This window comes from Talpa occidentalis, unplaced genomic scaffold (genome assembly GCF_014898055.3).
Source record: "Talpa occidentalis isolate TD23 unplaced genomic scaffold, MPIMG_talOcc4v2.1 talOcc4.7, whole genome shotgun sequence".
NCBI lineage: Eukaryota > Metazoa > Chordata > Mammalia > Eulipotyphla > Talpidae > Talpa > Talpa occidentalis.
Window position 1 is genome coordinate 71,678,080 of NW_023605083.1, and position 25,615 is coordinate 71,703,694.

The 25,615-nt window shown below is 38.0% G+C and overlaps 1 protein-coding gene across 10 annotated transcripts in view; it reads right to left on the reverse strand.

The window, feature by feature from the left end:
• Positions 1–4,249: 4,249 nt before the first annotated feature.
• Positions 4,250–25,615, reverse strand: part of TUT7 (terminal uridylyl transferase 7) — a 75,076-nt gene continuing 53,710 nt past the window's right edge. For 7 of the 10 annotated variants that reach the window (XM_054689646.1, XM_054689645.1, XM_054689647.1 and 4 more), the window contains exons 22-29: positions 25,244–25,421; positions 22,922–22,969; positions 22,756–22,844; positions 21,413–21,528; positions 19,003–19,328; positions 16,844–16,914; positions 16,421–16,484; positions 4,250–5,228 (exon numbers count right to left, since the gene is read on the reverse strand). In XM_054689646.1, coding sequence (XP_054545621.1) covers positions 5,161–5,228; positions 16,421–16,484; positions 16,844–16,914; positions 19,003–19,328; positions 21,413–21,528; positions 22,756–22,844; positions 22,922–22,969; positions 25,244–25,421 — 960 coding nt within the window. In that variant the 3' untranslated portion in view covers positions 4,250–5,160. Of the gene's footprint in view, positions 5,229–16,420; positions 16,485–16,843; positions 16,915–19,002; positions 19,329–21,412; positions 21,529–22,755; positions 22,845–22,921; positions 22,970–25,243; positions 25,422–25,615 lie in introns of those variants that run through there. The other 3 variants (XM_037494940.2, XM_054689652.1, XM_054689653.1) reach the window with 3 other exon arrangements.

Genomic DNA, 25,615 nt, shown 5'->3' on the forward strand with positions numbered 1-25,615 from the left:
CGCACAGCGCCCAAGGCTCCGCCCCGCAGGGCCCGCCCCGCCCCCGCCATTGGGCGGGCCGCTTGAGTGACGGGCAGAGGGTGGGGCGGGGCGGCCCCCGGCCACCCCCCGAGGCGCGGGCCGTGACGCGCGGCTGAGGAGGAGGATCGTTGCGGAATGACGGTATCCCAGCAAATGACCTTCGGCTGGTGGACTCTGGAGGCCCGAAGCTCCAGGCGCTGCCCACGGGGCGGGGTGCGGCGTCACGGTCCAAGAACACACCCGCTACCCGCGCGGGGCCGGGCTGCCACGGCCGAAGGGTTGCGAAGCCCGTTGGCGTCACACGTTACGCTGCCGTTGGGGCCCACCACGCAGTTCTTACAGCGCAGTTACCCGCAGAGTCGTCTATAATAAAGTAACCCCCAGCCCTCAAGATGCTTGTGAGCTTGAAGGACGGTGCTAATGTAATTTGTCCTTATAACCCAACCCTAGCGTGAAAGCAGCTCTGTGAATACATTTATAGTGCGTTAGCCATTAATAAACTTGATTGAACATCTGTTGTCAAATTGTTAGGGGGAAAGGATGTCCTGAGCTAATTTCATGCAGGCTTTGTGGACTTCACCCCCACTCCAGACTAAAGCCATCAGGACATTGGGAAAGACAAATCCCATCACCACCAAAGGGAAGGTGGCTGGGACCTGAGGGTGGAGTTGGGCAGCCAGGTTGGATATAAAAACCAAACACGTGGGCCTTGGGGTCTCTCGCTCTGTCGCTTGCCTCCTGGCTTCATGGTTCCTGGCTTGTGGCCAGCTCTCAGAGCGCCATTTGGGATTCCAGGTCAGCGAATAGGGTAGGACGCATTTAAAACTTTGTCTCCCACTTTTCTCCCTGAATTGTACATTTCTTCATTTGCCCTTCCCTTGTAAATAAACCTTTTATTAACCTTTCCTGTGTGCCTGCAGTAGAGTATTGATAAGCCCTTTTAAGCGCGCAGGTGAGGACCCACAGTCAGGAAACCGGGTTTTGATAGGGGCTGCCCTGTAACAAGATGTTGCTTTGAGTGCTCGGGAGCTTAACCCAGCCTTTTAGTTCAGCAAATATTCCTGAGGCCCAAGGTCTCTACTTGGGCATACAGAGGACACCTGGGAATGGAGGGCCCAGTATGGACAGACCCTGGTAGAAGTTATCAGGGTTATCAGATGGTAAAACATCAAGGGTAGGCAACATTGCTCCTGGAAACAGAGGCAAGGAGAAAACAGGAAAAGGATTCTGTGACGTGGTGCCGGGTAGGAGTCTTGCCCAGTGTTTTGATGTGTAAAGAACTTATCAATGGAAGTGTTCCAGTCTAGTTTTGGTTGATAATTCATAATTCCCTTAAGTTCTGGCTCCCTACTACTGAGATGCAGTGGTAATGACAATGAGCATGGCTACCTGCACATGAAGAAACCGTTAGACCCAGTGATGTGGTGGGTTTGCCTCCTGGCTTTATCTTGACTAGCTGGGACAGTTGAAATAAGGTATTTTGGTTCTCTTGCCCTTCATCCTACAGATATTGTGAGGTTTAAGAGGATGGCACATGGCAGCACTCAATACTTAATTGTTAATGGTAAAGATGTCAGATACATCAACTACTTTGTATGATACAAAGGTGGATACATATCATTATACATTTGTCTAAATCAGTGGAATGCAGCACACTGAGAATGAATCCTAATGTAAATAATGCACTTTGGGTGCTGTGTCCTGGTTACTGATATTTTAACAAATGCCCCACTAGGAGCACAGGTGGACAGAGCTTGGTACGCAGAGATAAGGGTATTTAAGAATTCTACTTCATACTTAACTCTGTTGTGAACCTAAAACTTTCTCAACAATAAAGCTTTTAAAATAAAAACAAAGAGACACCATTATTTTAACCAATTATTGAAGTGTTACGGTTTTGGAGCTCTATAGGTTTCAAAAACACCTTGAGCATATTATCTCGCAGATTGAGCTGAACAGGGAAGGGCAGAAGCACTGGCACATCTATTTATTGAGAACCTTAAACTCAAGCCTTCTAGTGCAGTGCTTTAGATGATTAAAAATACCAACCCAGAAGTCCTAAATTTTCCTAGATTTTCTAATTCTGGATCCATGTATGTTTAACGGCTTTCTATTCTCATTTTAATATGCACTACATTTAAAACTGTTTTAAACTCCGTTATAAACTTGGTCCACTGTTTTGCATGTAAGTGCTAAGTCACATAATATACTTGCCAGTGGAGTGGGTATTCTTAATGCTATTTGTAACTGGCACAGGTCTCTTGACAGTTTTCATGACTCTATATGAAATATGTGAGCACCTTTATCTCCGAGAAGCAGCTGTACTGTGGTTGTGAAGTAAGGAGGGTGGGGGAATGGTTGAAGGAATTTGCAAGTTGTAACCACTTTGAGGTTTCCACTAATAACAGGTTAAGAATCCACCATATGAAAACGTTGAACACTGAACTTCAGATTTAGTTTCAGGGTTCTAGACATTTAAAGAAGTGTCTTCCTTGTAAGCCTTCACTTGATCTGCGATAAAACTAAAGCTATCCTTGGTACTCTGCTGGAACATTAATAGAGACACACGCTAATTAAGTCTAGAATTCCACTCAGTGAAACGCATATTACTTGACTGCTGCTGTCAAACATACTTAAAAAAAAAAAAAAAAAAGAGAATACCAACCACATCTTTAGTTTTATGGAAGTTTGTTTTCGACTTTTTTTTTTTTTGCCTGCACCACTCTTAAACCCTATTGACCTGTCTATTCAGGATTTTTCCTCTCAGAAAAACTTTAATAGATCATGTCACATTTCAAGATGAAAAATAAATGGGAATTGTCTCAGAACATTTTAATAACATCTAAGTGTGTATCTTGCTGATACTGCATACACTGAGCAAGAAATTTATAGCATTGGGGCTATAAAGATGAATTTCATATTTTTGTTTGTTCCTGAGAGAAAGAGGAACGGAGAACCCTTATAGTAGGGCATTTGCGAAGTCTGTTAGGAGAGACAGGCCAGCTGCAATTGAAAGATAGCTGCGCCCTGGGAACTGCAATCAGCCTGGAGCAGATACATCGTCCCCTAGTTGGGATGCTCAGAAGAGGCTGTCACCAACATCCAAGTAAAGGAAGTGAAGAAACAAGAACATTCTGTTCTCCAGGTCTGTGGCCAATAATGGTCGCTGCCCCGACCCAAATTATCCAGTGTGTGGAATGGAAAGCAAAAAGACTGATACAGATAGTAGAATCCACTACAGGAAACAATAAATAATAGGAAACTTTAGCGGTACAAGAAAACATGGTTTCGATGGAAAGGAAGAGGACAAGAATGATGTGTGAGAAAAGTTAAAGAAAAATGGAAGTACAATGACAAAATTCATGTTAGAAACAGCAAAATGACACTAAAAATCAAGGCAGTAATGTAGAGAGTAAAGGTGCTAAGTTTTCTTAGCGTGCAGAAGAGAGAGGAATACTGGGAAAAAACAAAAGTAGTTTTGAGAAAAAATGAGATCATAGATGTCATTTTTCAATTTGAAAAAGGAGAAAGATATATGAGATTCACACTTGTTTCAGACAAGTCACTAATACAAGAATGTTAGGGATAAATTAACATAGAAGCATCCGAGCAGGAAAAAATTCAACTACAAGGGAACAATAATTAGGCCAGCCTCAGACTTCTACTACAGTCATACCAGCCAATGACAGAACAGCATCAATGATCTTTCAAAAAAATGTGAAGGAATTTTATGCCCCGTCAAGTTGACTTCATGCACAAAGGCAAAAGAAGAAATGAGAAGAAAAGCAGCTAAGGAAAGTCAGGTATTCCAACCAGGGAAAGTCAGGGGAATTCCAACCCAGGTTGTATAATTCATGAGTCTGTGTTCCAAATGGATAAGGAATGACCACTAATTCTAACACAACTCCCTATTCCTAAAGTTAATTTTGATAAGATTTTTCTTTAGCAGGAATGACTTCAAGTAACTTGTTTCAGAGAAGGGCCCTCTCCTACCAGCAAGCTCCCTATTTATCCCTCCCTGTGTGCTCACCCCAAGTCTGTGCCTCCTCTTATCCGCACATTCCCAGAGCTCCAGGGCTTGGAACACAGCAGGTATGAGGGAGCACCAGTGATCCCATTAATGCATAAAAGGAATAGGAGTTAAAGAGGAGCAGATCGTCCTGTCTTTACTCCTTGATCTAGTTTACTCATGAAATTCAGAATTCACTAGAAAATAATGTGGATAAAATTACAGGTTGTAATTTTGATTTTATTTCAAATGATAAATTGAGGCATAGTTCTGATCCTGTACTACTTCTGAAGGGCTTGTAAAGTTATAGAAATAATTCCATAAGGGCTCCAGTCAGACCGGAAATGACTCCAACCAAAACCTGTGATTGGCTGAGATCACCTGTTCAGGGATTTTTAAAAGTTCTCCACCCTAACTTCTGAGTATTGTAAAGAGTAAAAAGCACTTTTGTCATTTTTCCTTTGAAAGTATTTTAGCAGCAAACAGGACTACTTGTTTTCCTTTTATATCATTTTTATGAACATAGTACTTGTAAGTCAATTTAATTAAAATTAGAGAGGGAAAAAACCAACAGCCCCTCTGTGGCACTGTTAACTCAGAGAAGGCGGGCATAAACAGGTACTCATGTTCATATTATCACTTCTACAAATATTGACAAAACGAAGTTTGTAAATTGTAAATAACAGTAGTATTGGTCACATATTTGATATGTTGTCATACAAGGGTTCGGTAAACAATAATAAATATAATTTCCCTCTTTGGAACAAAATAGGGATTTATAGGGAAAAATGGGTTGATTTACTTAGGGTTTATTAGCACACCATTTTTAGTGTGCTTTGAAAGCATTAAAAAACCATGAAATTGTATTCACTGAATACTGGCCCATAGTTTCATTTTTAAAAAACCCGTCTTACATACATACCTCATGGTTTTAAATCAACAGGGATTTCTGGTAGGTAAGACTATATTAATTTTTTTCCCTCATTAACAATTTCATTAAGATAAAAAATCTTCCCTTAAATTGAACTTGAAGCCTGATCTATGCTGCTGTGTCCTATGAAATGAACCTAATTTTCAAAGTGAAAAGGAATGACTGAGTGGCCATTTAGAGTGCTGCCATTTTCCTTCCCTCATGATTCCTGCTGGGTCCTCTTCGTTGAGGCTTTTCCCTGAGTCATATATTTACTGGAAAGGCTACCTAGAGGAGGGGAAAAAACAAAACCCAACATAAATAAAACAAGACTCACTTTGGCACAAAAGTCATAAAATTACTTCTCACTGTTCATTACCCACAGAAACTTTTCACACTGGCATTGGTCACTTATTTTAAATATAAGTATATATGGAATATGATCTATTAAACATTAGCTTAGTCACAATTTTCAAATTCAGGTAAGTTGTTAGAGTGACATCATTTGAATACATTGGAGTGTTCATTATTGCCTCCTTGGTGCAGGCCAGGTGAACTTTTCAAAGACCCTCCTTTGCATAGCAGTGTCTTCCTTTGCAATCAAACAGAATTGCAAAGATTATTTGATCAGAAATGAATATCCCATATCATTATTCTGCACACATGAAGTAGCGAATGGTATCACAATAAAAGGAAATTTATTATATTTATATGGAAAGCAAAGGAATGAAGATTATTAATTAAAATCATACCACATAAAGAGTTAATAAAGTCCGATCTGGAGTCAAAACAAATATACCAACAAAACAAGAAAAGTCGAGAAATTCTTAAATGATTATGTGTAAGAAAGTAGTTTATAATAAAGGCTGCATTTCAAACCAATGGGGGAAGTATGGATATGATACTAACATGAAAAAAATTCAGTTTACAAAACCACAATATTATTCTCATAAAAATAAACAAATGAAAATTCCATCAATCATGTATTTGATGCCTCAGTTTATTTATCTGTAAAATGAAGTCAATATCTAGTCTCTTGGAGTTAAAGATTATATGTAAAGCAACTGAACTAATAACCAGGCATATAGAAAGTACTCAAAAAATACTAACTTATTATTAAATTAGTGTAAAAAGATAGGAAGACTTTACCTCCAAAGTCTACTGAATAGTTAATGGCTTAGGATGGAGGCAGTATAAATGGCTTTATTTTCATTTTAACTATATGCCAAACTTTTTATAACAAATGCATCAAGTATACAAATAAAAACTATGCTACCCAAGAACATCTTTTCAAAACATAGCATCTAAATAATCCATTCACAGTGAAAAACAGTATCAGCAAGAAAAAAGCATTCTGTCATAGTTATACCATAGAGTATCTATTAGTCTATAGCAATGCAGCTTTGCTATTCCAAACTACAAAGGATAGACTTTTCACTGGAGGGAAAAAAGTTTAGATCATGGGCCTCCCTCCTGGTACAGTGCTATTAAGCTATGACCAGCCACTACAGCATGAGTTTGATCCCTGGCCAGGGAGCTAACCCATGTGAATCAACAGACCTCTTTTGTCTCACCCGCTGCTCCCCTCAGCAGTGTATTTCAACAGATCTGCCTGTTCTGCTCCCCAATCTGTCTCTGGTGAATCCTCTCACTCACTGCCCCCACCTCTGGCCTATACCCCAGTTCTTCTATGCAAAAATAAATAAATCTTTAAAAAAAGTTTAGATCACTGTCATATTCAACCCAAAGAACTAAGAAAAAATAGTTTTAAAGCTATTAAAAGAAAATATAAATGGATATCTTTATGACCTCAAGTTAGGGAAGAATTCTTAAAGATGACCCTGCAATCATGAACCACATGACCATAAAACTAAACATGGAAAACCAATCATTTAATTATATCAAGATTTATAAAGTGGCAATGGACACAAGTTGAAAACAATAAATATCAGAGGAAGATATTAGTAATGTATATAGAAATGAAGGATCAACATTCAGAATAAACGAAGAACCCTTAAAAATTAATAAGGAAATGTTACTGCAAAAGGAAAAAGGATAAATGCTTGAACAGGAAATTCATAGAATAACTGAAACTGACCAAGTTATTCACAGAATAACTCAAACTGACCAAAAAACATAAGAAGGTACTCAGACTCACCAGAATCAAGAAAACATACACCAGAACACCAAAGTATTTTCACCTATCAAATTTGAAAAATAAACACTGATGATAGGAGTTGGCAACTGTTTCAACCAATAAGGGGTGTAGTTTGACAGTATTTAACTAAACTGAGCACATACATGTGTGACTTCTAGGTCTAAAAACCCTATATATTCTCTACACATACTCAAGACTCACAGGAAATGTTCATTACAGCACTGTACAACAGGACAAAAAATCAAATGCAATTGACATGTTCAGGTATTCGATAATAGATGCATAAAATGTTCAATATTTATATGATTGAATACTAAAGGCTAAATCTCTATACAATGTAAATGCATTTCAAAATCATTTTTTAAACAGATAGGAAAAGGCAGACTGTAAATATCCTATTATACAATATGGTATGTATGTCATTCAAACTTAAAAATTCACCAAGGATGCATGTTAAAAGTACATATGTTAAGAGTTTAAAAATGAACCAACAGTGAAAGCAAATATAAGTAGATTAAAAGGACATCGTACTGAACATGAGAAAATATTTAAGCATTATTACAAGCAACAAAGTTAATATCCAAGATATATAAAGCATTTAAATACAATTTTTAAAAAAGATTTATTTATTTATGCATACAAGAACTGGAGTATAGGCCAGAGGTGCTGAGGGGTGAGAGGATTCACCGGAAACAGAGTGGGGAGCAGAACAGACAGATCTACTGAAATGCACTGCTGAAAGCAGCAGAGGTAAACAGGAAAGGTCTGCTGTGCCATGTGGGTCTACTCCCTGAGTGGGGATTGAACTCAGGTAGCAGTGACTGGCTATAGCTTGATAGAGCTAAGACTAACCCCTGTGCCACCAGGAAGGCCCAGCACTTATATAACTTTAACAATAAGGAAAAAAAAAAAACAAAAACTAAACAACCCAACTAATAAATGGGCAGAAGATCTGAACAGACAATTCACCAAAGACGATATCCAGGTCAATAGAGACATGAAAACTGTTCATCCTCACTTTCAATAATATGGGAAACGCAGTGTGAAAATCACAATGAGCAGCCCTCTCACACCCACGAGAATAGCACATATTAAAGACCTGGAGAGGATGCAGAGAAACTAGAGCCCTTTTACACTGTTGGTGAGAATGTAGACTGTTAACAGCCATTTTGAAGAGTGATCTGGATTGACCTTAAAAATGAAAATACTGTTTGATCCAGCAATCCCACAGTTGGGCATTTATCTAAAGAACACAAAACTGTTAACTCAAAAGAACTATATTCTCTATAATGTTTATTGCACCTTTGCAATAGCTAAGACATGGAAGCAATCTATGTGCTCACTGATAGAGGACTGGATCAAGAAGATGTGGTTATCCACACACAAGGGAATGCTATTCAGCCATAAGAGAGATGAAATGTTGGTGGAGGGCACACAATGATAATAACTCATAAAGCAGGGAGACCCTCTACCCCACTCCAAATATAAGCAATGATGCAAACCAACATTAATCCTCAATTTTAAAAAAAGGATGAAATGTTATTTACATCAAAACAGAAGGATTTTAAGGAAATTACACCTAGTAAAGCAAGTCTGAGTGACAAAGATATTAGTGGATGTTACATAGTGGATGTTTCAACTAAGCAAAATACTTAAAAAAAACTAGTGGGACACTAATCAACAAAAGGAAGTTAAAAGGCAGAGAAAGAGAGAAAGGGTCAAAGGCGTATAAGGAATGGTGACAGGGTAAAAAGAGACAACTAGACGACTGGTAATTCAGAATATATGGGGGGGACCTTGCTGACTGACTTTCACAAGGGGATCTGAGAGCCCCCAGTGTCAATTCTTCAAGAAGTTCCTCCAGCATCCTGCTTAGAGATGGAACCTGGACAACTGTGATTATAGGAATGGAACTCAATGCCGTGGGAGCAGGGGAGCAAGAGAGTTTCGGGCATTAAAACATTCGCTTAATTCCCATTTTCAGGATGGTAACGTGTCATTTAGTATTCCTTGGCCTCAGTGGTAGACATGAGAATGTGCCTCCAGATATCAAATTCAAGGACTCTACCCACCAATCCCACTGGGTCTTGCAAAGGACCTTTGTCCTGTTCTTTTCTCCTAGTTGCCCATGGAGTGCTCCCAGGAGAGACACTGCCAGGCCTCCCTTAGAGCAGAGCCATCCTGGAAGCTTCCCCTCAACCTTCCTCACTCTCTTTCATTGGATCAGTCCTGCATTGCAATCTCCAGGCTTCCTGCCTCGAGGGCCCCTTCTTATTTCTTGCATATAACCATTTCCCTAATAAAATGTTTACAGGTTTAATAACAAAGAACTGGAAAAATACCTTAAGTCATAATAATGGATACCTCTGGAATGGAGGGGGACATCCCAGACAGAATGAGCTATGGATAGTAGTCAAAGGGGCCTTCTACCATCCTGATGTTTTATTTAAAAAGATTGCAAAGGGGATGTGAAAAAAAATACCAATTCTCTAGTAGACAGGAAGCTGTTATGGATTATTTATACCTTTTTTATATTTTCCAAACAATGTTTAAAAACCCCCACTCTTTTGTAAGAATAACAGTCATATATTCTATCACTTCAACATGTAACACCCCCATACAAAGTTGTCTATATAAAAATGTCATCATACCTGAAGAAATTTCATGTAAAAATTCACAAAAAAACTAAAAATAAAATATGAACGATTATGTAATCAATAGGAAAAACAAAATTATGTAAGCAAGACTCGAATTTCCCTGAGGTTGTGCAGATCAAACTACTGAAACAAACAAACACTGGTATGGAAAAACAAATCATAACTATGGATAAAAGGATAAAATGGGGTGGTGGTCAAGGATGTTTTTCCATACCAAGGGTATCTGGTAAATGTTTGTCTCTAACAAAAACTAAAATTTTAGTTTTTGTAAAATTACACTGCTACCTGATGATCATCACAAAAATTTCTGATAATAATGTCTTTTGGGGTGACTCAATTAAAAGGGAATGAAAATAACTCAGTGGTATTACTATGCTGCATTTTCCATTCCCAAATTCTTTAAAAGCATGTCCATTATTTTAAATTAGCTATCACAAAGACTACTGAAGTTTCTAAATGTTTAACAACTTTTTAAAGAAAAAGAATAGAAGCTGTAAGAACACTTTTCATTCTTGTGATAAGGTCAATCCAAGGATACACAAATGCACAGAAGGAAACCTCATTCTTCTATTAAACGACTGTCATTTTCAGTAAGCTAACATAAAAAGTATTTTTTATTTAAAATTTGTTACCGTTGTTGTAAAAACTCAATTTGGAAAAATATTTTATAAATTGAGACTTAATGAAAGCTTAAAAATCATAACTATATAGATATTATTGTTGCAGAAGTATGACAGGTTGACCAATAACATGCTTGACATATATGATAAAAATGTATCATAGGATAAAATTTGAGGAACGTGCAAGAATTTGAGGAGAAAATGAAGCAAAATTTCTGCCTGTTAAAGAGCTGTAGCTGAATGATGGTAGGTATGAGAAAGTAATGATATCAGTATTTCCTTTGATACATTTAAGGTTGATTAAAAGTTTTATTTTAAAAGTCAATGTTGACCAAAAAAATCCCAGAAATTACATGCTTTGCAACTATGATGAAAATTTTAGACATCAATATAGAAATATATGAGGACATCGACTTTCAACATTCAGGAGAGTATATATAAGCAGGAAAAGTTTAAGACACTGATTTACCAAATATTTGAAGATAGCTAGACCATTAAAAAGGAATGATTAAGTAAATAATGATACATACATATACTGGAATGTCATAAAGGTATCAAAAAGAATGATGTAGATTTAGTGATAAGATGACATCACTATACTATTTTAAAAAGTACTTTTATTATTTATAAATTTTTTTTAATAAGTAGGCTTTAAAAATCTGGTCAAGGAAAAAAAGTTGTAAAACTATGCTTCATTGTGAGGGAGAAAAGATAAAATGTTAGTTTCTTGAGATTCTCATACTGAATAAATTGTTCTATGTAAACCCTGAGTAATTAACTTACATATAAAAATCAGTTTCTGACTACCATGCTGAAATCTCCATATAATCATATTTTGTTAAAAAAAAGTCCACTAAGAGTACTGGTAATTTTATGTGCCAAATGTTGCCATTAAGGGCTTTCCTTATATAATATTAATCATTACAACCTCAATTCATGGACAAGGAAACTGATGCAGAGAGGTTCAAAAACTTGACAAATGACACAACCAGAAAAATGCTTGTGCTAGGTTTCAAGCTTAAATGTTTGAGTCCAAAGCTCATATTCCTTCAAAATGAATGCATTTCTCATCGATAAAATTTACTGAATATCTAAGGCATTGTGTTAGCTGTGAGTATGTGGGGGAGGTGGTACCACTGAGGATCAAGGAAATTCATGGAATTTTTTAATCTACTATTTTGCTTGGGAGTTTAGAACTGTACATACCCCACAGAAAGGAAAAGAGGCAGGCATCAGGAGAGGAAAAAGAACTTAGCTGGGTATGTACTATGAGCTGGGGGTTTTAATCTTCTCAGCTCAGCACCTGATGAGACAGATGGTATTGTCAACTGCAGACATAAGATACCTGGAAAACTTAATGCAGCTAATTTATGAGAGCAGGAGGTATTCATACCAATAGGCTCTCCTCCGGAAACTACCTGTGTGTCATAGACATTCAGTACTATGAAATGGAAAAATTTTGAGAAAATTTACTACGTACACTTGAGAAACATTTCATATTTATACCTACACAGACAAACTGGATTAAACTTACCATGGAAAAATCTGAGAGTCTTAATGGCTATCCTATACTTAACTGGAGAGTTTATTAGAGAGTACAGATTTTAATCACCTACATATATTTCTTTTTTTTTCTGACACAGACATATTTATTGTAATAATCCTTGACTGAGGTAAAAAGCTTCATGGCTTTTTAAGAAATTTAGAAACTTTTAAGTTACAAAAATCCTAACTTATTGTCAATTGGTAATGCCTCCTTTAGGTATGTATTTAAAAAAATTCATGAAAGTATAATAAAATTCTACTTTCAAGACATATAAAAGACCTGAGCAGGAACAAGGCTGGTAGATACTCTGCAGGAATATCAAAGCAGTTGCTAATCCCATAAACCTTCACGCTACTCTCACTATAAGGAGGTGCTGGTGTTCTAAGTGCCTTACATGGATTTCTCATCATCCTCACCAGTAAGGTATTATTATGACCCCCTTGTAACAGATGAGGAAATTACTAGGTTTTTCAAGATCGCAAAGCTCATTTCACAGCAACAAGGATCTGGGAGTAGAAATTCTACCAAGCAGTCTGACTACGGAGACTCGGTACTAACACCTAAGCCTTGGCAAAGTGCCTATCTTGAATAAGCAAGGATCAGAATTTTCCCATGAAAAATGTTTTGGAGATTACTGTCCAAGGATTAAGTTTGTAACAACAACACTCTTTTGGCTTGTTTACATGTGGTAACTAAGTGACCTCAAACTCTCAAAGAGAATCTGTGGGAAACAATCCCATGAACGGTGGGGAAACTCTTTCCCATAAACGTTTATCAATTGAGACTCAGCTTGTCAATCTCCTCATCTACCTTTCCAGGTTGCTCTAGCTGTCAATCAAGTCATCTCAAAGTAGGCCCCATTCTTACCTCATTTATGTCTACTTGACTGCGGAGTTGTTCCCAGAACTGTTAACTGCTTTTAAGTTCATGTATTCTACCCAGAACAATTACAAAAACTTCCCAGGAAACAGCTGCATTTGGTTTTCTCATAAAGCATCTGATGTCTAAGCTGTTATGTATACCATTCCCTTTTATGGATAAGGTTGGTATTCTCTGAAGACTTCTATTTTATCTCTCTTTGAATTGCTGACCTGACTGGATGCAAACTTCAACCCCCATACCTTTCAATTTTTTTCATACCTTTCAATTTTTGACTGTAAAAAGATTTGATCCAAATATTTGCCTAGCCACCTTAAAAAAAAACTGTCAAGTACACATATCATAAAACTAAATGCCTATTTCTACTTATATCATTTATAATACTTGAGATAACCAGTCTTGGTACTGACAGAAATGTAAGTACTTAAATAACTTAATTCCACTTATTATTCTGTCATTAATAACACTCAAAGTAGAGACAAGCAAACACTGATGATCTGGAGCATTCTTAGCTTTCCTGGGGTGAGACCACATCCTGACTCATTTCACAGCACCAAGGACCCCGGAATACTATTTTTCCAACATACTGCACATCTCCCTGATCTAAAAGCAAATTATTTTTGTTCACAGGCAGTAAGATAAAATGTATAAAGGGTAAGCATAGACTATATGGTGTGTTTTATATGACATATGTAAATGTCAGGTTATAACAAGTTTTAAATTTTAAAAACTTAAAACTTTTCCCATAAACTATATACTCAAGTTAAGAAAACTACATATGCCACTTCATTTGGTCATATAATTTTCCTTCTTTAACCCTACTTTATTGTGCAAGATGAGATTAAGCAGTTTAAAGATTAAGCAGTTAGTGTGTCTGCAGGTTAGAACTCCCATGTTTGTCTTATGTTTTATAGCTTTATTCCTTCTTACTAAATAAGGCAGAAAAGGAGACTTAGTACGTTAAAGTTACTGATTTTCTTTCCCCCTTCAGTTTTCTCCCTTCTCTTTCAGGACTCAAAGGTACATACCAGAAAAAGGCCCTCAGAGTGTCTTGCTTCCTCTACCAGTGCTTTCCCCTTTAATCTTCCCTTAGGCCTGGGATACCGGCAGGGATGGGGGCCCTGGTGCTTTGCACCTATAAGGGAGGTGAGGGAGCCTATCATAGCGTTTCTCACCAAAACTCCCTGTATGCAGAATTTTCTCCCCTAAATTTACTACAAAAGAAATGGCTCATCTCGGGCCTCCCTGGTGGCGCAGCAGTTGAGCGCTGGGTTGTGAAGCTGCCCGCAGCCTCTGCAACACCGGTTTGATCCCCGGCCACCAGAAGAGGGTCCCACATGGCGCGCAGACCTCTCCTGCCGCCCGCTGCTCCGTCAGCAGTGTACTTCGGTCCTTCTGCCTGCTCTGCTCCCTGCTCTGGCTCTGGTGAATTCTCTCACCCTCCCGCGCTTCTGACTGTACCCAGTGCTTGTATAAATAAATCTTTAAAAATAATAATAAAATAAAATAAAAAAGAAATGGCTCATCTCAAAGTCACCAGTGGCCTCTCTATGGCCAAATCCAGTGCTTAATTCTCAGTCGAGGGCCTCCCTGGTGGTGCAACGGGTTAAGTCTCAGCACTATGAAGCAATCCCCAGCCACTGCAGAACCAGTTCAATTCCCGGTCAGGGAGCTAACCACATGGCACAGCAGACCTCTCCAGTCTTGCCTGCTGTTCCCCTCAGCAGTGTATTACAGTGGATCCACCTGTTCTGCTCCCCACTCTTTCTCTGCTGAACCCTCTCACCCCGCACTCCCCCACCTTTGGCCTACACCGCAGTTCCTGTGCAAAAATAAATACATATTTAAAAAAATTCTAAGTCTAAACTACACTGGACCTATGAGCAGCAACATGCACAGCTGTCAATCCCTCCCATGAGGCACTGCTTGGATTGCAACAACCAAGTCTTTAGCGTGGCAGTCCTGCCCTCCTCTAGATGCCTTTTTCTTTTCTATCAGCATTTGCTTCCTAGGTGTTATTTCTCAGATTCACCTTTACTATTTTTACACTGGCAGTACTCAAATCTACCCTCTGCTAGACTTAAGTTGAAATGTCAAGCACATTTAGATTCAACTGGGCAGTCATCCCTACCAGAATATCCAGCAAGTCTTAAACACACACTTTTAAAACTGAACCCTACTTCCCCTTTGTACCCCAGCAAAGAAAATCTGACTTCCATTCTTCTGTTTGCTTAGGTCCAAAATCTTTGTGTCACCTCTGATTCATTATCTGTTACACTTTACCATCCAATATATCAACAAATCATGCAAGTGCTACCTTCAAATATCAAAAAGGTGACTAGCTCTCACTGCCTCCAGTGATTCCTCAATAGCCTGGACCATCATCATCTCTCCCCTAAACTACAGGAGACTCCTGGTTGATTTCTACTTTGTCTCCTCATAGCAGCCATACTAAATCTTTTCAAAACAGAATTCACATACATCTTTGTTCAAAGCCTCCATTAACTGGGCCTCCCTGGTGGTACAATGGGTTAAGCACAGCACGATGAAGCAGTCCGAAGCCTCTGTAGCACGAGTTCGTTCCCCTTGCCCGCCAGGGAGCAGCCCACGTGGTGAAGCAGGCCTCTCCTGTCTTGCCCGCTGCTCCCCTCAGCAGTGTATTTCAGTCAGTCTGCCTGTTCTATTGCCCACTCTTTCTCTGGTGGATCCGCTCACCCTGCACATCTCTGGCCTGTGCCCCAGCTCTTGTATGCATAAATAATCTTAAAAACAAAACAAAACAAAACAAAACAACAAAACTCTATTAACTGCCAATCTTACTAAAGATTAAAAAACCCTTCCGATCATTGTTTACAGGGCTTTGGGACCAGACCCATCTACTCTCTGACCTCTCCTTCCTGTCTCACTGCATCCAGGGAATCCAAAAGACAAAAACTGTTTCAGGTTCTGCTGTAACAGTAAATTCAATTTCCCTTAACTTGTACGTTTGATTCTTTGCTTAAATGTTATTTTATCACAGAGGGTGCCTACCTATCCAAATTCTCTTTCCCTTTTCCTGCTTTATAGTCTTACTTATGACCACAAGAATATTAATCATATACTACTTCTGACAAGAATGTAGAATAAATGAGCAAAGGGGCTTTTGCTGGTTCACTGCTGTTATCTCCAGTGCTTAGGCTGGTGTCCTACAAGTAGTGGGAGGGGACAGTAGGGCTCAATAAATATTGTTGAAGGGAAGATTAAATGATATAGCTGAGACACAGAATGGAGCTCAGGCCAGCATTTACTTTTCCCCCTTATTTTGGTGCATGGCAGATCTGCATGAGGAGTCTGCATTGCTGACAAGACAGAAACAAAAAATATGGGAGAGGAATAAATAATTAAAGACCATGATTCCTATTCAGGAATGGTGTAAGAATCACCCAGATGGCCCAAGCCAAACCCTGAAACTTTTGATTTAGAAAATGAAGGTGGGGGTACAGCAACTACCTTTTTAAAAGGTCCCCAAGTGATTCTGATGTCCAATCCCTGTCAAAACCAGTTATTCAAAAGAAGTATAAAAGGCATGTGGTATATTATTCAGTAAGTAAGATAAGAGACTTTTTTTAAAACCCACATACCTGACTGGGGACTCAAAAATATGGTTGTTTTTTGTTTCTTTTTTTCTTCATGTAAAAGCACTGCCTAAAAAATGAAATAGACTGGTTTACAAAATTGCAAAGAATAGCATCTGAAACAGTCTTAAAACTGTAACCATATCCAAAGAAAGCTGAAGTTAAGCATGTGGGTGGCAGAATGTGGCAAGTTAATGAAAAGCAAGACATATGCAGCGATCCTTAAAGCTGCCAACTAGTGCATCACAAGCTGTCACGAGCGGAGGACAGAGTGAAGAGTCAAGAAGGATGAGTCACAAGGAAGGCAGCAGGGCTTGAGGCTGCCCAACACCACGGCAGGACCTGGCACAGAGCTGCCAGCACTCAGGAGTGTTTGCTGAATAGACAGATGACCAAAGGGCTTCCTGGTCAGGTCTGAGCTAGGTTTACCTGAGGAAATGGGCCAGTTGGTCTCAAGGGTGAAGATGGGGATCCAAATACACAACCTGATTTAGACATACCTAAGAAAGAAATTAGTACTTTTTGTTCCTACTTTAAATCGAAAGCAGTTTCAATTTCAAGTTTTTAAACTTCCACAGAAATATTTTCTGTTGACATGACACTCCACATAGTATATTGTGCAGACAAAAAAACATTTAAAGTAAGAGGGAACAGATTAACTTTTTGACAGGCAGAAGCAGCTGATTATTTTTAACTGCTACCGAAGGACAATCAAGAACTCTAACACTACTCCTTTGCTCTTATTTTACTTTTACTTAATTTAATGTATACATATTGTACATATTGTACATTAATATATAAATACTGGCACTGAAGAAACCAAGATTTTAGATGCATGCTTTTCCTTAGGTCTGATAATTACATCTCCCCACCATTCCTTGAGACAGCCTCTTCTCTCTTTGATTTGCTGCTACCTCCATGATCTTACCAGAACCACTGATCTATATTGGGGGATTCATTAGTAGAGAACTTAAAACTTGCTACTAGCTAAAAAGAAGAAATCCATCAAAGCTGGGGGAATGGCATTCTTTCACAATTTTGTTGTACCAAACAAGAACACAATGATAACGTGCTTCATGCTATTAGTAAATAAAGACCTTGAGTTCTTCCACAATTTTATAAAAACTACATCTTATTGGTAATATTTACAGTCTCCTCATCTGTAAACTGGGGGCATCAATAATACTATATTTAATGAAATCATGGTGAAAAATTAGATGAGATTATCCATATAAATTACTTAAAACAGTGCCTGACCCAGAGTATATGCTCCATAAATGTTTGCTATTGCTACTATCTTAATTTTTGTAAGAGGAAAAATTCATTTTCCTCTTACAGTCATAAAAGAAAAGCATTTTATTCTGTTATATGTCCAATGTCAGGGCAAAAATGTTCAAATTTGAGAGTTGACTCTGAGTTCCTTAGAAGCAGGGAAAGGAAAATTTTAGCCAAAGCCGTATCTCCAACAAAGATTTAAGCCCTATTTTAAAATGAGTAATTAAATAATTAAAAACACACATCTTTCCATATAAAGCTCTTTTAAAAAATTAAGTGATGGGTGATCTAAAAACTTTGTCTTAAAAAAGATACTACTGCTGTCATAATAAAATGGAAGAGAGATATGGCTTTGCAAGAACAATCATTAAGGAAACTGTCAGCAGCACTGACTTTTTACGCTGCCCACAAACACAACTGGGAACAGGAATAGGGTTACTACATTAATCAAAAATTACTTCCCAGGGGTTCTTTTCTACAATTACCAAATTTCATCTACTTTCATGGGTTTTATTCCTGAGGATAAAAATGAGTGCACCAACTGCTCTGTAAATCATAACTTTTCTCTCTCTCTCTCTCTCACACACACACACACACACACACAATTCCCTTACACTTACTAGTCGGTTAAAAAGGGTACACAACAGATACTTCACAATTTAACAGAAAGGGCCAGATCAGATCCAAAAACTCAAAGGGGCAAGATTTGTGGATGATTTTGAACGAATGATGGATGATATATTTTTCTTCATCATAAGAAAAATGTTCACTACAGAAAAGTATCAAAATGATAAAACCCAAAGACAAGATCCTTTATATCTCTCCTCTGCAGCTAGAGCCACTGTGGACTATGTCCATTTTCAAGGCATCTGTATGTATGCATCTAAACAGAAAATACCAGTGGCTCACCTGTTGTGTGCACAGTATGGTGTCCTGAGATTAATGTCAGCTATGCCTCCTCCATGTTGGGCATTGAGTTGTTTCAAAAGTGACACATCAAGTAGTGAAGCTCAAGTGGGACTTGTTTTCTACAGTTAAGCTACATTTTTTTGGTACTGGGGATGACCAGGCTTTCATTTCTATGATGATATTAAAAATTCAACCAAATGACTTCCATAAGTCTCCAAATAAAACCAGGAATAAGTATTTAAGGCATTTAAAGGGTTATGATTAAAGGGGGATTTTATTTTCTTTAAAAAAATTCTTTTTGATTTGTTAAAGAAATAAATATAACTACAATAGTAAAGAACTCTAGAAAATAGATTTCCCTTGAGATGTTAGTGCAAACATCAAGGTGTGATTGGTGTCCATACCTGGAGAGCCTTTAAACTGTGGGCATTCTTTTTTAATGTGCCCTTCTCTTCCACAAATAAAACAACGTTTTTCTCTTAAGTCTCTGTCGTCCTGCCTCTTCCATTTTTCCACTGGTGGTCTGAGAATTCTCTCCCTCCCGAGGTCAACAGTTGCCCTCACTGGCTTGGCTTTCTGTGGGGTGCACTGTATGGGCTTATCTTCTCTTGCTGATACCTCCCTCTCTGTGTACTTATTTTGCATTTCTTTGTCTTCTTTGCTCCTTTTATCTTTGTTCTCGGGGTATCTTTGGTTCAGGGTATCTTCCTGATCTCGCCGTCGCCTCACTCTGTAGAAGCAGACACACAACTTTGGTAGGAAAACTCCATAAATAGAAACCTAACAACTTCAGGTTCAGAAGATAACCCAAAGTAGAAGGTAAAGAGGGGAAACAAACATTTAACAAAGTTAAGTCCATCTTCTCTATCAAGACACAACTTTAGGACTTCAGAGCATAGTTTTTCTTCATTTTCACAATTACACCAGTGCTGGAAAACCAGTTTTTGCAATTACTGGAATTCTTTAGTTTAATACTTACTTTGATATTGATATTCTAAAACCCAAATTATCCTTGTGGAGATCCGCTAAATAGCTTCTCTGGGCCATCAGCAATCTTTACTGGGCACTGGAAATTTGGGATGTGGCATTTTCAGTTCACAAGGGAATGATGGCTATAAGGAGACTGTATTTTCCTTTCTCTCTATGGTTAGGGAATGTTATTTGAATGAAAAGCAAAAGAGGCACTGAATAAGAGCCTCAAATTCTAGATGGTGGCTCATTTTAAGTAGCGTATTTTTTTTTTTTAAAAAAAGGTTAATTTATTTTTTACAAACGTTGTGGTATAGGCCAGATGCGCGGGAGGGTGAGAGGATTCACTAGAGAGAGCAGGGAACAGAACAGGCAGATGACAGAAATACAATGCTGAGGGGAGCAGCGGGCGAGACAAGAGTGGTCTGCCTCGCCTTGTGGGATTCCTGCCAACCAGCAGGGATCGATCCTGCAACATCAGAGGCTGTGGACAGCCCCACAGTGCGGCGTTCAACTGCCTGCGCCACCAGGGACGCCCTTATGTAGCTTATTTTTATTTATTTTTTTTTTTTTTTAATAAATTTTATTGTTATATTCCCCATACAATTGCAGCCTCCCCATTCTGACCCCAATCCCTCCCCTCCCACCCCCGCCCCCCTAAAGTGTCTCTGGTTCATAGTTTTTTGTTGATTTTGATTTTCACTTTCTTGTAGTTATTCATTTTCCTGGTCCCTTATTTAAGTTTTCTCTAGATTCCTGCTATGAGTGAGACCATCCGGTATTTTTCTTTTTCTTTTTGGCTTATTTCGCTGAGCATGATCCCTTCCAGCACCATCCATGTTGCTGCAAATTGCATGTGTTTATCTTTTTTGAATGCTGAGTAATATTCCATGGTATATATGTACCACATCTTCTTGATCCAGTCATCCAGTCATGTAGCTTATTTTTAAATGAGAATAATTGTTCAATGAAAAACACCACCACCACCCAAAATAATGGTAAGTTCCAAGCAAGCAGCCAACAAAATCATGGCTTCTGCCCTCCCTCAAACATCACCAGAAGAAAGCATGGTGACCAGACATGGCAATTAACAAATTGCGTACAAGCTAACAGCATTATACTATAGTAAACAATTAGTAAGTCTAAATTTCACTATGGTATAACCCATAAATTTACAAGAATAACTGATAACTGATACTTTTCATTACTGAAGTGATTCTGAACTTCTCACTGCTATATAAAATGGAAGAGTTTTAGTTCCCTTTTTGCCTTCTATCCCTGTTTCAGAGGCTGATGACCAAATGACTGTGGAATGATTCATGCCATGACCAAAATTAGGAAAGTGGGCTGGGCCTGCAAGACCTTCCACAGAAGGTAAGTTAATCCTAGTCAGGTGTAATTAGAAGTAGTGCTTTAAATCACTGTATTTTCACTGTAAAAATCTTAAATTTATTGAGAACTTCTGAATTTCATACAAATTAATTTTGTTAAAATGTAAGGTCATGGGCCTCCCTGGTGGCACAAGGGGTTAAGCACAGCATATGAAGCTATCCGCAGCCTCTGCAGCACGAATTCGGATCCCCAGCCAGGGAGCAACCCACATGGCACAGCAGACCTCTCCTGCCACACCCACTGCTCCCCTCAGCAGTGTGTTTCGGTCAGTTTGCCTGTTTTGTTTCCCTCTCTGCCTCCTCTGGTGAATCCTCTCACACATACAAGCACCTCTGGCTTGTATCCCAGCTCTTATATGCATAAATAAATAAATCTTAAAAAATAAATAGAAGGTCATTTAAAAACTGAAGAAGAAAGTAAAAACACAACTACTCCTGCTGAATATTTACTTACTTTCTCCTCATAGGACAATCCTTCATGAAATGTCCAATTTTCCCACAGATTCGGCAACATCTATCATTTGGGGCCAGCTCTCCTTCAGTCAGCACATCTGGATCAAAAAAGTACTCCTAACAGAAGATAAACAAAATATTTGAACTCTTAATGTCATATCAAAACACAAGAAATGACGTATCAATCAAGGATCTTACATCTCAATGTCGATGTTATTTTTAATTAATTACTATACTGTTTAATTCTAAAGCCTAAAACCATGAAGAGGTCTAATTCAGTAGTTTCACTCAAATTCTTCTTGTTTATTCCTTTTCATCACACAGAACAAAGTTTAGCCATAAAAATAGCCTTTCAAAAGCACATGTCTACATAAAAGCCTTACACCTCTCTGTGAGTCAGATTCCCTAGGACTTAGGAGGGAGCCCAAGTCAGTTACAAAAGTTCTGTTTCCCTAGAAAATGAAAATGTTTTAGTTTAATAAATTGAGAATATGATTTGCATTGTAGATTACAGAGGGGAGAAAAAAGGAAGCTATGCGTTGTTTCGATTTGTTATGATGGAAAATACCAGAGGAAAGCAGACAATTGTCTGGACTCTAGTCCTTTGTTACTAATACAAGTTAATATTGTTAAAACAGAAGGTCTTTTGAAAATATAAATAACTGGCAGATCCAAAGAATCCACTGTGCTAAAAACATTCTATGTTTTTGATATATATGATCCCATGGTAAACAAATGGGAGCAAATTAAGTGTTCATTAAGAAAACTTACACAAGGGGAAACATAAATTTATCCTTAACATAAAACCTTCTACTTTCTAATTCCCTTTTCTCTCTCTGAAATAAATGTTTATTATTCAATGTCGTCTTATTTTTTTACCAAGTACAGCCCCACAGAAACCTGAGTGTAAGGTTGTATGAGAACACATGGTTTTCTAACACAGGGAACATTGTTTCTTTCTTATTCCCATCTAAAGGATTTATTCCTGTTGGTATACAGACAAAAAAAAAAATTTGCACTTCACATGAGGAGAGTGAAGGAGGCTCTTATTTAGGTGTAAACTTTGCTTGACAGAGGCTGGCATGGAGCTGACTCTCAGTGACAGCAAGGCCCCTTTATCTGTTATGATAAGCAGTTTTCCCACTTAAAATCCATTACTAGGTATTTTCCTGATTATTGGCCTCAAAACAGAGATTTTCTAAAAATGGTGTTAGCAATTACTTTATATTGTATATATGTCTTGCATAGACTCACCAGAGTATTTTTTATTACTGAATGTGTACAAATTAGGTGCTTAGTAAAAGCTGTCAGAATTTTTTTTTTTTGGGTATTTCCAACACTTACTATTTTTGAGTAGTCCTTTGGAAGTCCTTTGACTGGAATACCAAATACTCTTCTGCCATTAATAAATGCTTTCATTATAAAATTTGTCACTAAAAAAAAAAGTGCTCAATTAGATAGATCACAAGGAAGAGAGATAACATTAATATTTGCAAACAAAGTAACTTACTTTTCCTTGATAATCCAGCTCCAAGATTATGATTCAAATCGAAGGGATCTAGCAAAGAAAATTAATAAGGGTCAAATAGGAAATGCCCCTAACTCAGACAGTAAGTATAACAAGGACAAAGTGCTTCATACTTTATTACTGAAAGTATTAAATGACTGTTTTTAAACCGAGTTTTAAATCTGTAGTTCAGTTACGTAAAATATATTCCTAAATATAAGGCAGTTTTTTCCTCAAGTGTCCAGAAAAGAGTGTATTGAATTATATTTGAATCTTTATATAAAGTCCTTCACATTATGAGTTGCTTCATTTTGCAATAAAATACTGCTCTGAGAAGATATATTCTGGTATTACCTGACAATGACAGTTTTGGACGCACATAGAGGTAACAAATTTAAAAGATTTAGCACTGAATATTTTGCTAACTAACAAGCCTTTCAAAGATCATTTTAGAGAATAATTTATCGTGGGTATCATAAAACACACTTATAAGGGAAGCTAAAACACAAACACCACACACCTACTCATGTGGCATAGCAATGGCTACTGGGATCTCAATTTCTAGTAAATACTTATAAGGATTCCCAAAAAAGCTTAACTATTAACACCCAAACATCTTAGATAAACGTATACATTGTGCTCTGGAATATTATTTGTTAAATGACACAGAAAGTGATAGGAATGATGAAAAAGATACTGATGTCAAAGATGTGAGAGCTGAGTAGATTAGCTCATGTAATAAATGGTGGTAAAAAACTAGTTCCATAGCCTGTGGTGACCTGAATTTCCTCTTATGAAATGTTCGGATATTATGAAATTGTCATTAGGCTAAAGTAATGATAAAAGCATAACCTTGAGCAACTCATTATCTAGGTGATATGAGTATATATTAAGTAAAATAATAAGATAAAATCACAATATAACTTGTCTTTTCTTGGATCATTTTTAAACATTTAAATTCCACTTTCTCTTTAAAATTAAAATCCCATAAATTGCAAATAATCAAATGCAAACATCAATGATCCTGGATCCTTGCATTCAATGGCAAAAGGGTTTCAGTATGGCCAAAATAAATGTAAAAATTCATATATAATTACATAAGATGTAAGATCCTCCATCAATTAATTGCAAATAAATAACGTTAAAATTTACTTTTAATGCACTCTGCTAACCCTCAATTAGGAAGGCTTTAAAGGTCCTCCCTGATAGTGTTCTTGCCCGCCTTGACTATGCAGGTGTTTCGCTCACTAAGCCTCTCCCTTTGCAAAGCAGCAGTCTCCTCCTAAGACTGCCTGCCTGTGACTACGTAGGAGTCTCTCTTTTTTTAAAAAAAGATTTATTTATTTATGCATACAAGAAATGGGGTACAGGCCAGAGCTAAGGGGGGTGAGAGGATTTACCAATGAAAGTAGGGAACAGAATAGGCGGTCTGACTGAAATACACTGCTGAGGGGAGCAGTAGGCGGGTCAGGAGAGGTTTGCTATGCCATGTGGGTAGCTCCTGGCTGGCTGGGGACTGAACTCATGCTGCAATGGCTGCAGCTAGCTTCATAGGTGCTTCTGCCACCAGGGAGGCCCTATGTAGGAGTCTCTTATCAAACCTTTCCCTTTTAGGGGCAGCTCTCTTTGCCTGCTTGTGTCCGTGCAAGTGTCCTTTACTTCCCTCTCCTTTTTAAAATAAACCTGCCCAGGGCCTCCTGGTGGTACAAGGGCTTAAGTCTCAGCACTATGAAGATACAGGCAGCCACTATAGCATGAGTTCGATCCCTGGCCAGGGAGCTGACCCACATGGCGCAGCAGACCTCTCTGGTCTTGCCCGCTGCTCCCCTCTCAGCAGTGTATTTCAGTCAATCTACCTGTTCTGCTCCCCACTCTTTCTCTGGTGAATCCTCTCACCCCTCCCACCCACCAACTCTGGCCTACACTCCAGCTCTTATATGCATAAATAAATCTTTTACAAAAATAAACCTGTCCTTTTTTAATATTAAAAAAAATTAGTAAAAAAAGGGGGGGGCCTCCTTATCTTGAAGCTGGCTCATCTCTGTTAAGCATCCATTAAGTGTCCAGCAATAGTAAAATATTGGTAATGATCACCAAAGTCTTTCAGATTTGTATCACATCCCACAAAGGGCATGAATTATTTAAATTTATCTTTAGGTGGAAACAGACAAGTGTGCCTGATGTAGACAAGAGCAGGACAGTGGCACTGTGCATCCCAACCAGGGGCTTAGGGCTGCCCTGGAATAGCTCTCTAAGGATAAAGAAAAATGCCCTCATAGTTCAAGCTCTATATTTAATTCAATTTCACTTTGATTTTATTTGTACCTTCAATAACAATATATTTTGAGGTCCACTGTTTCTTGAAAGTTGTAAGTAGACTTTTTCTCCTGATGCTAATGACATATTCTTTAAAATCAAATTCTTCTGTGTAGAAACGAAGAAGTCCCAACCATAGTTGCCCAACAGACTCTGTGTTTTTTCCATATTCTGGCCAATAGGTAGGCTAGAAATAGAAGAGAACAAAAGATACTATGTGTTATAGTAAAATATTATTTTAACAATCATTTATGCCATAGGGAGTAAATTTGGACTTTTAACCATAGTTTAAACACATAAAACTATTATGTAATTTTCATTTTACATTTTAAAATAACATTTACATGAGTTTATTAATCTTAACCCTATGACTCAAAGATA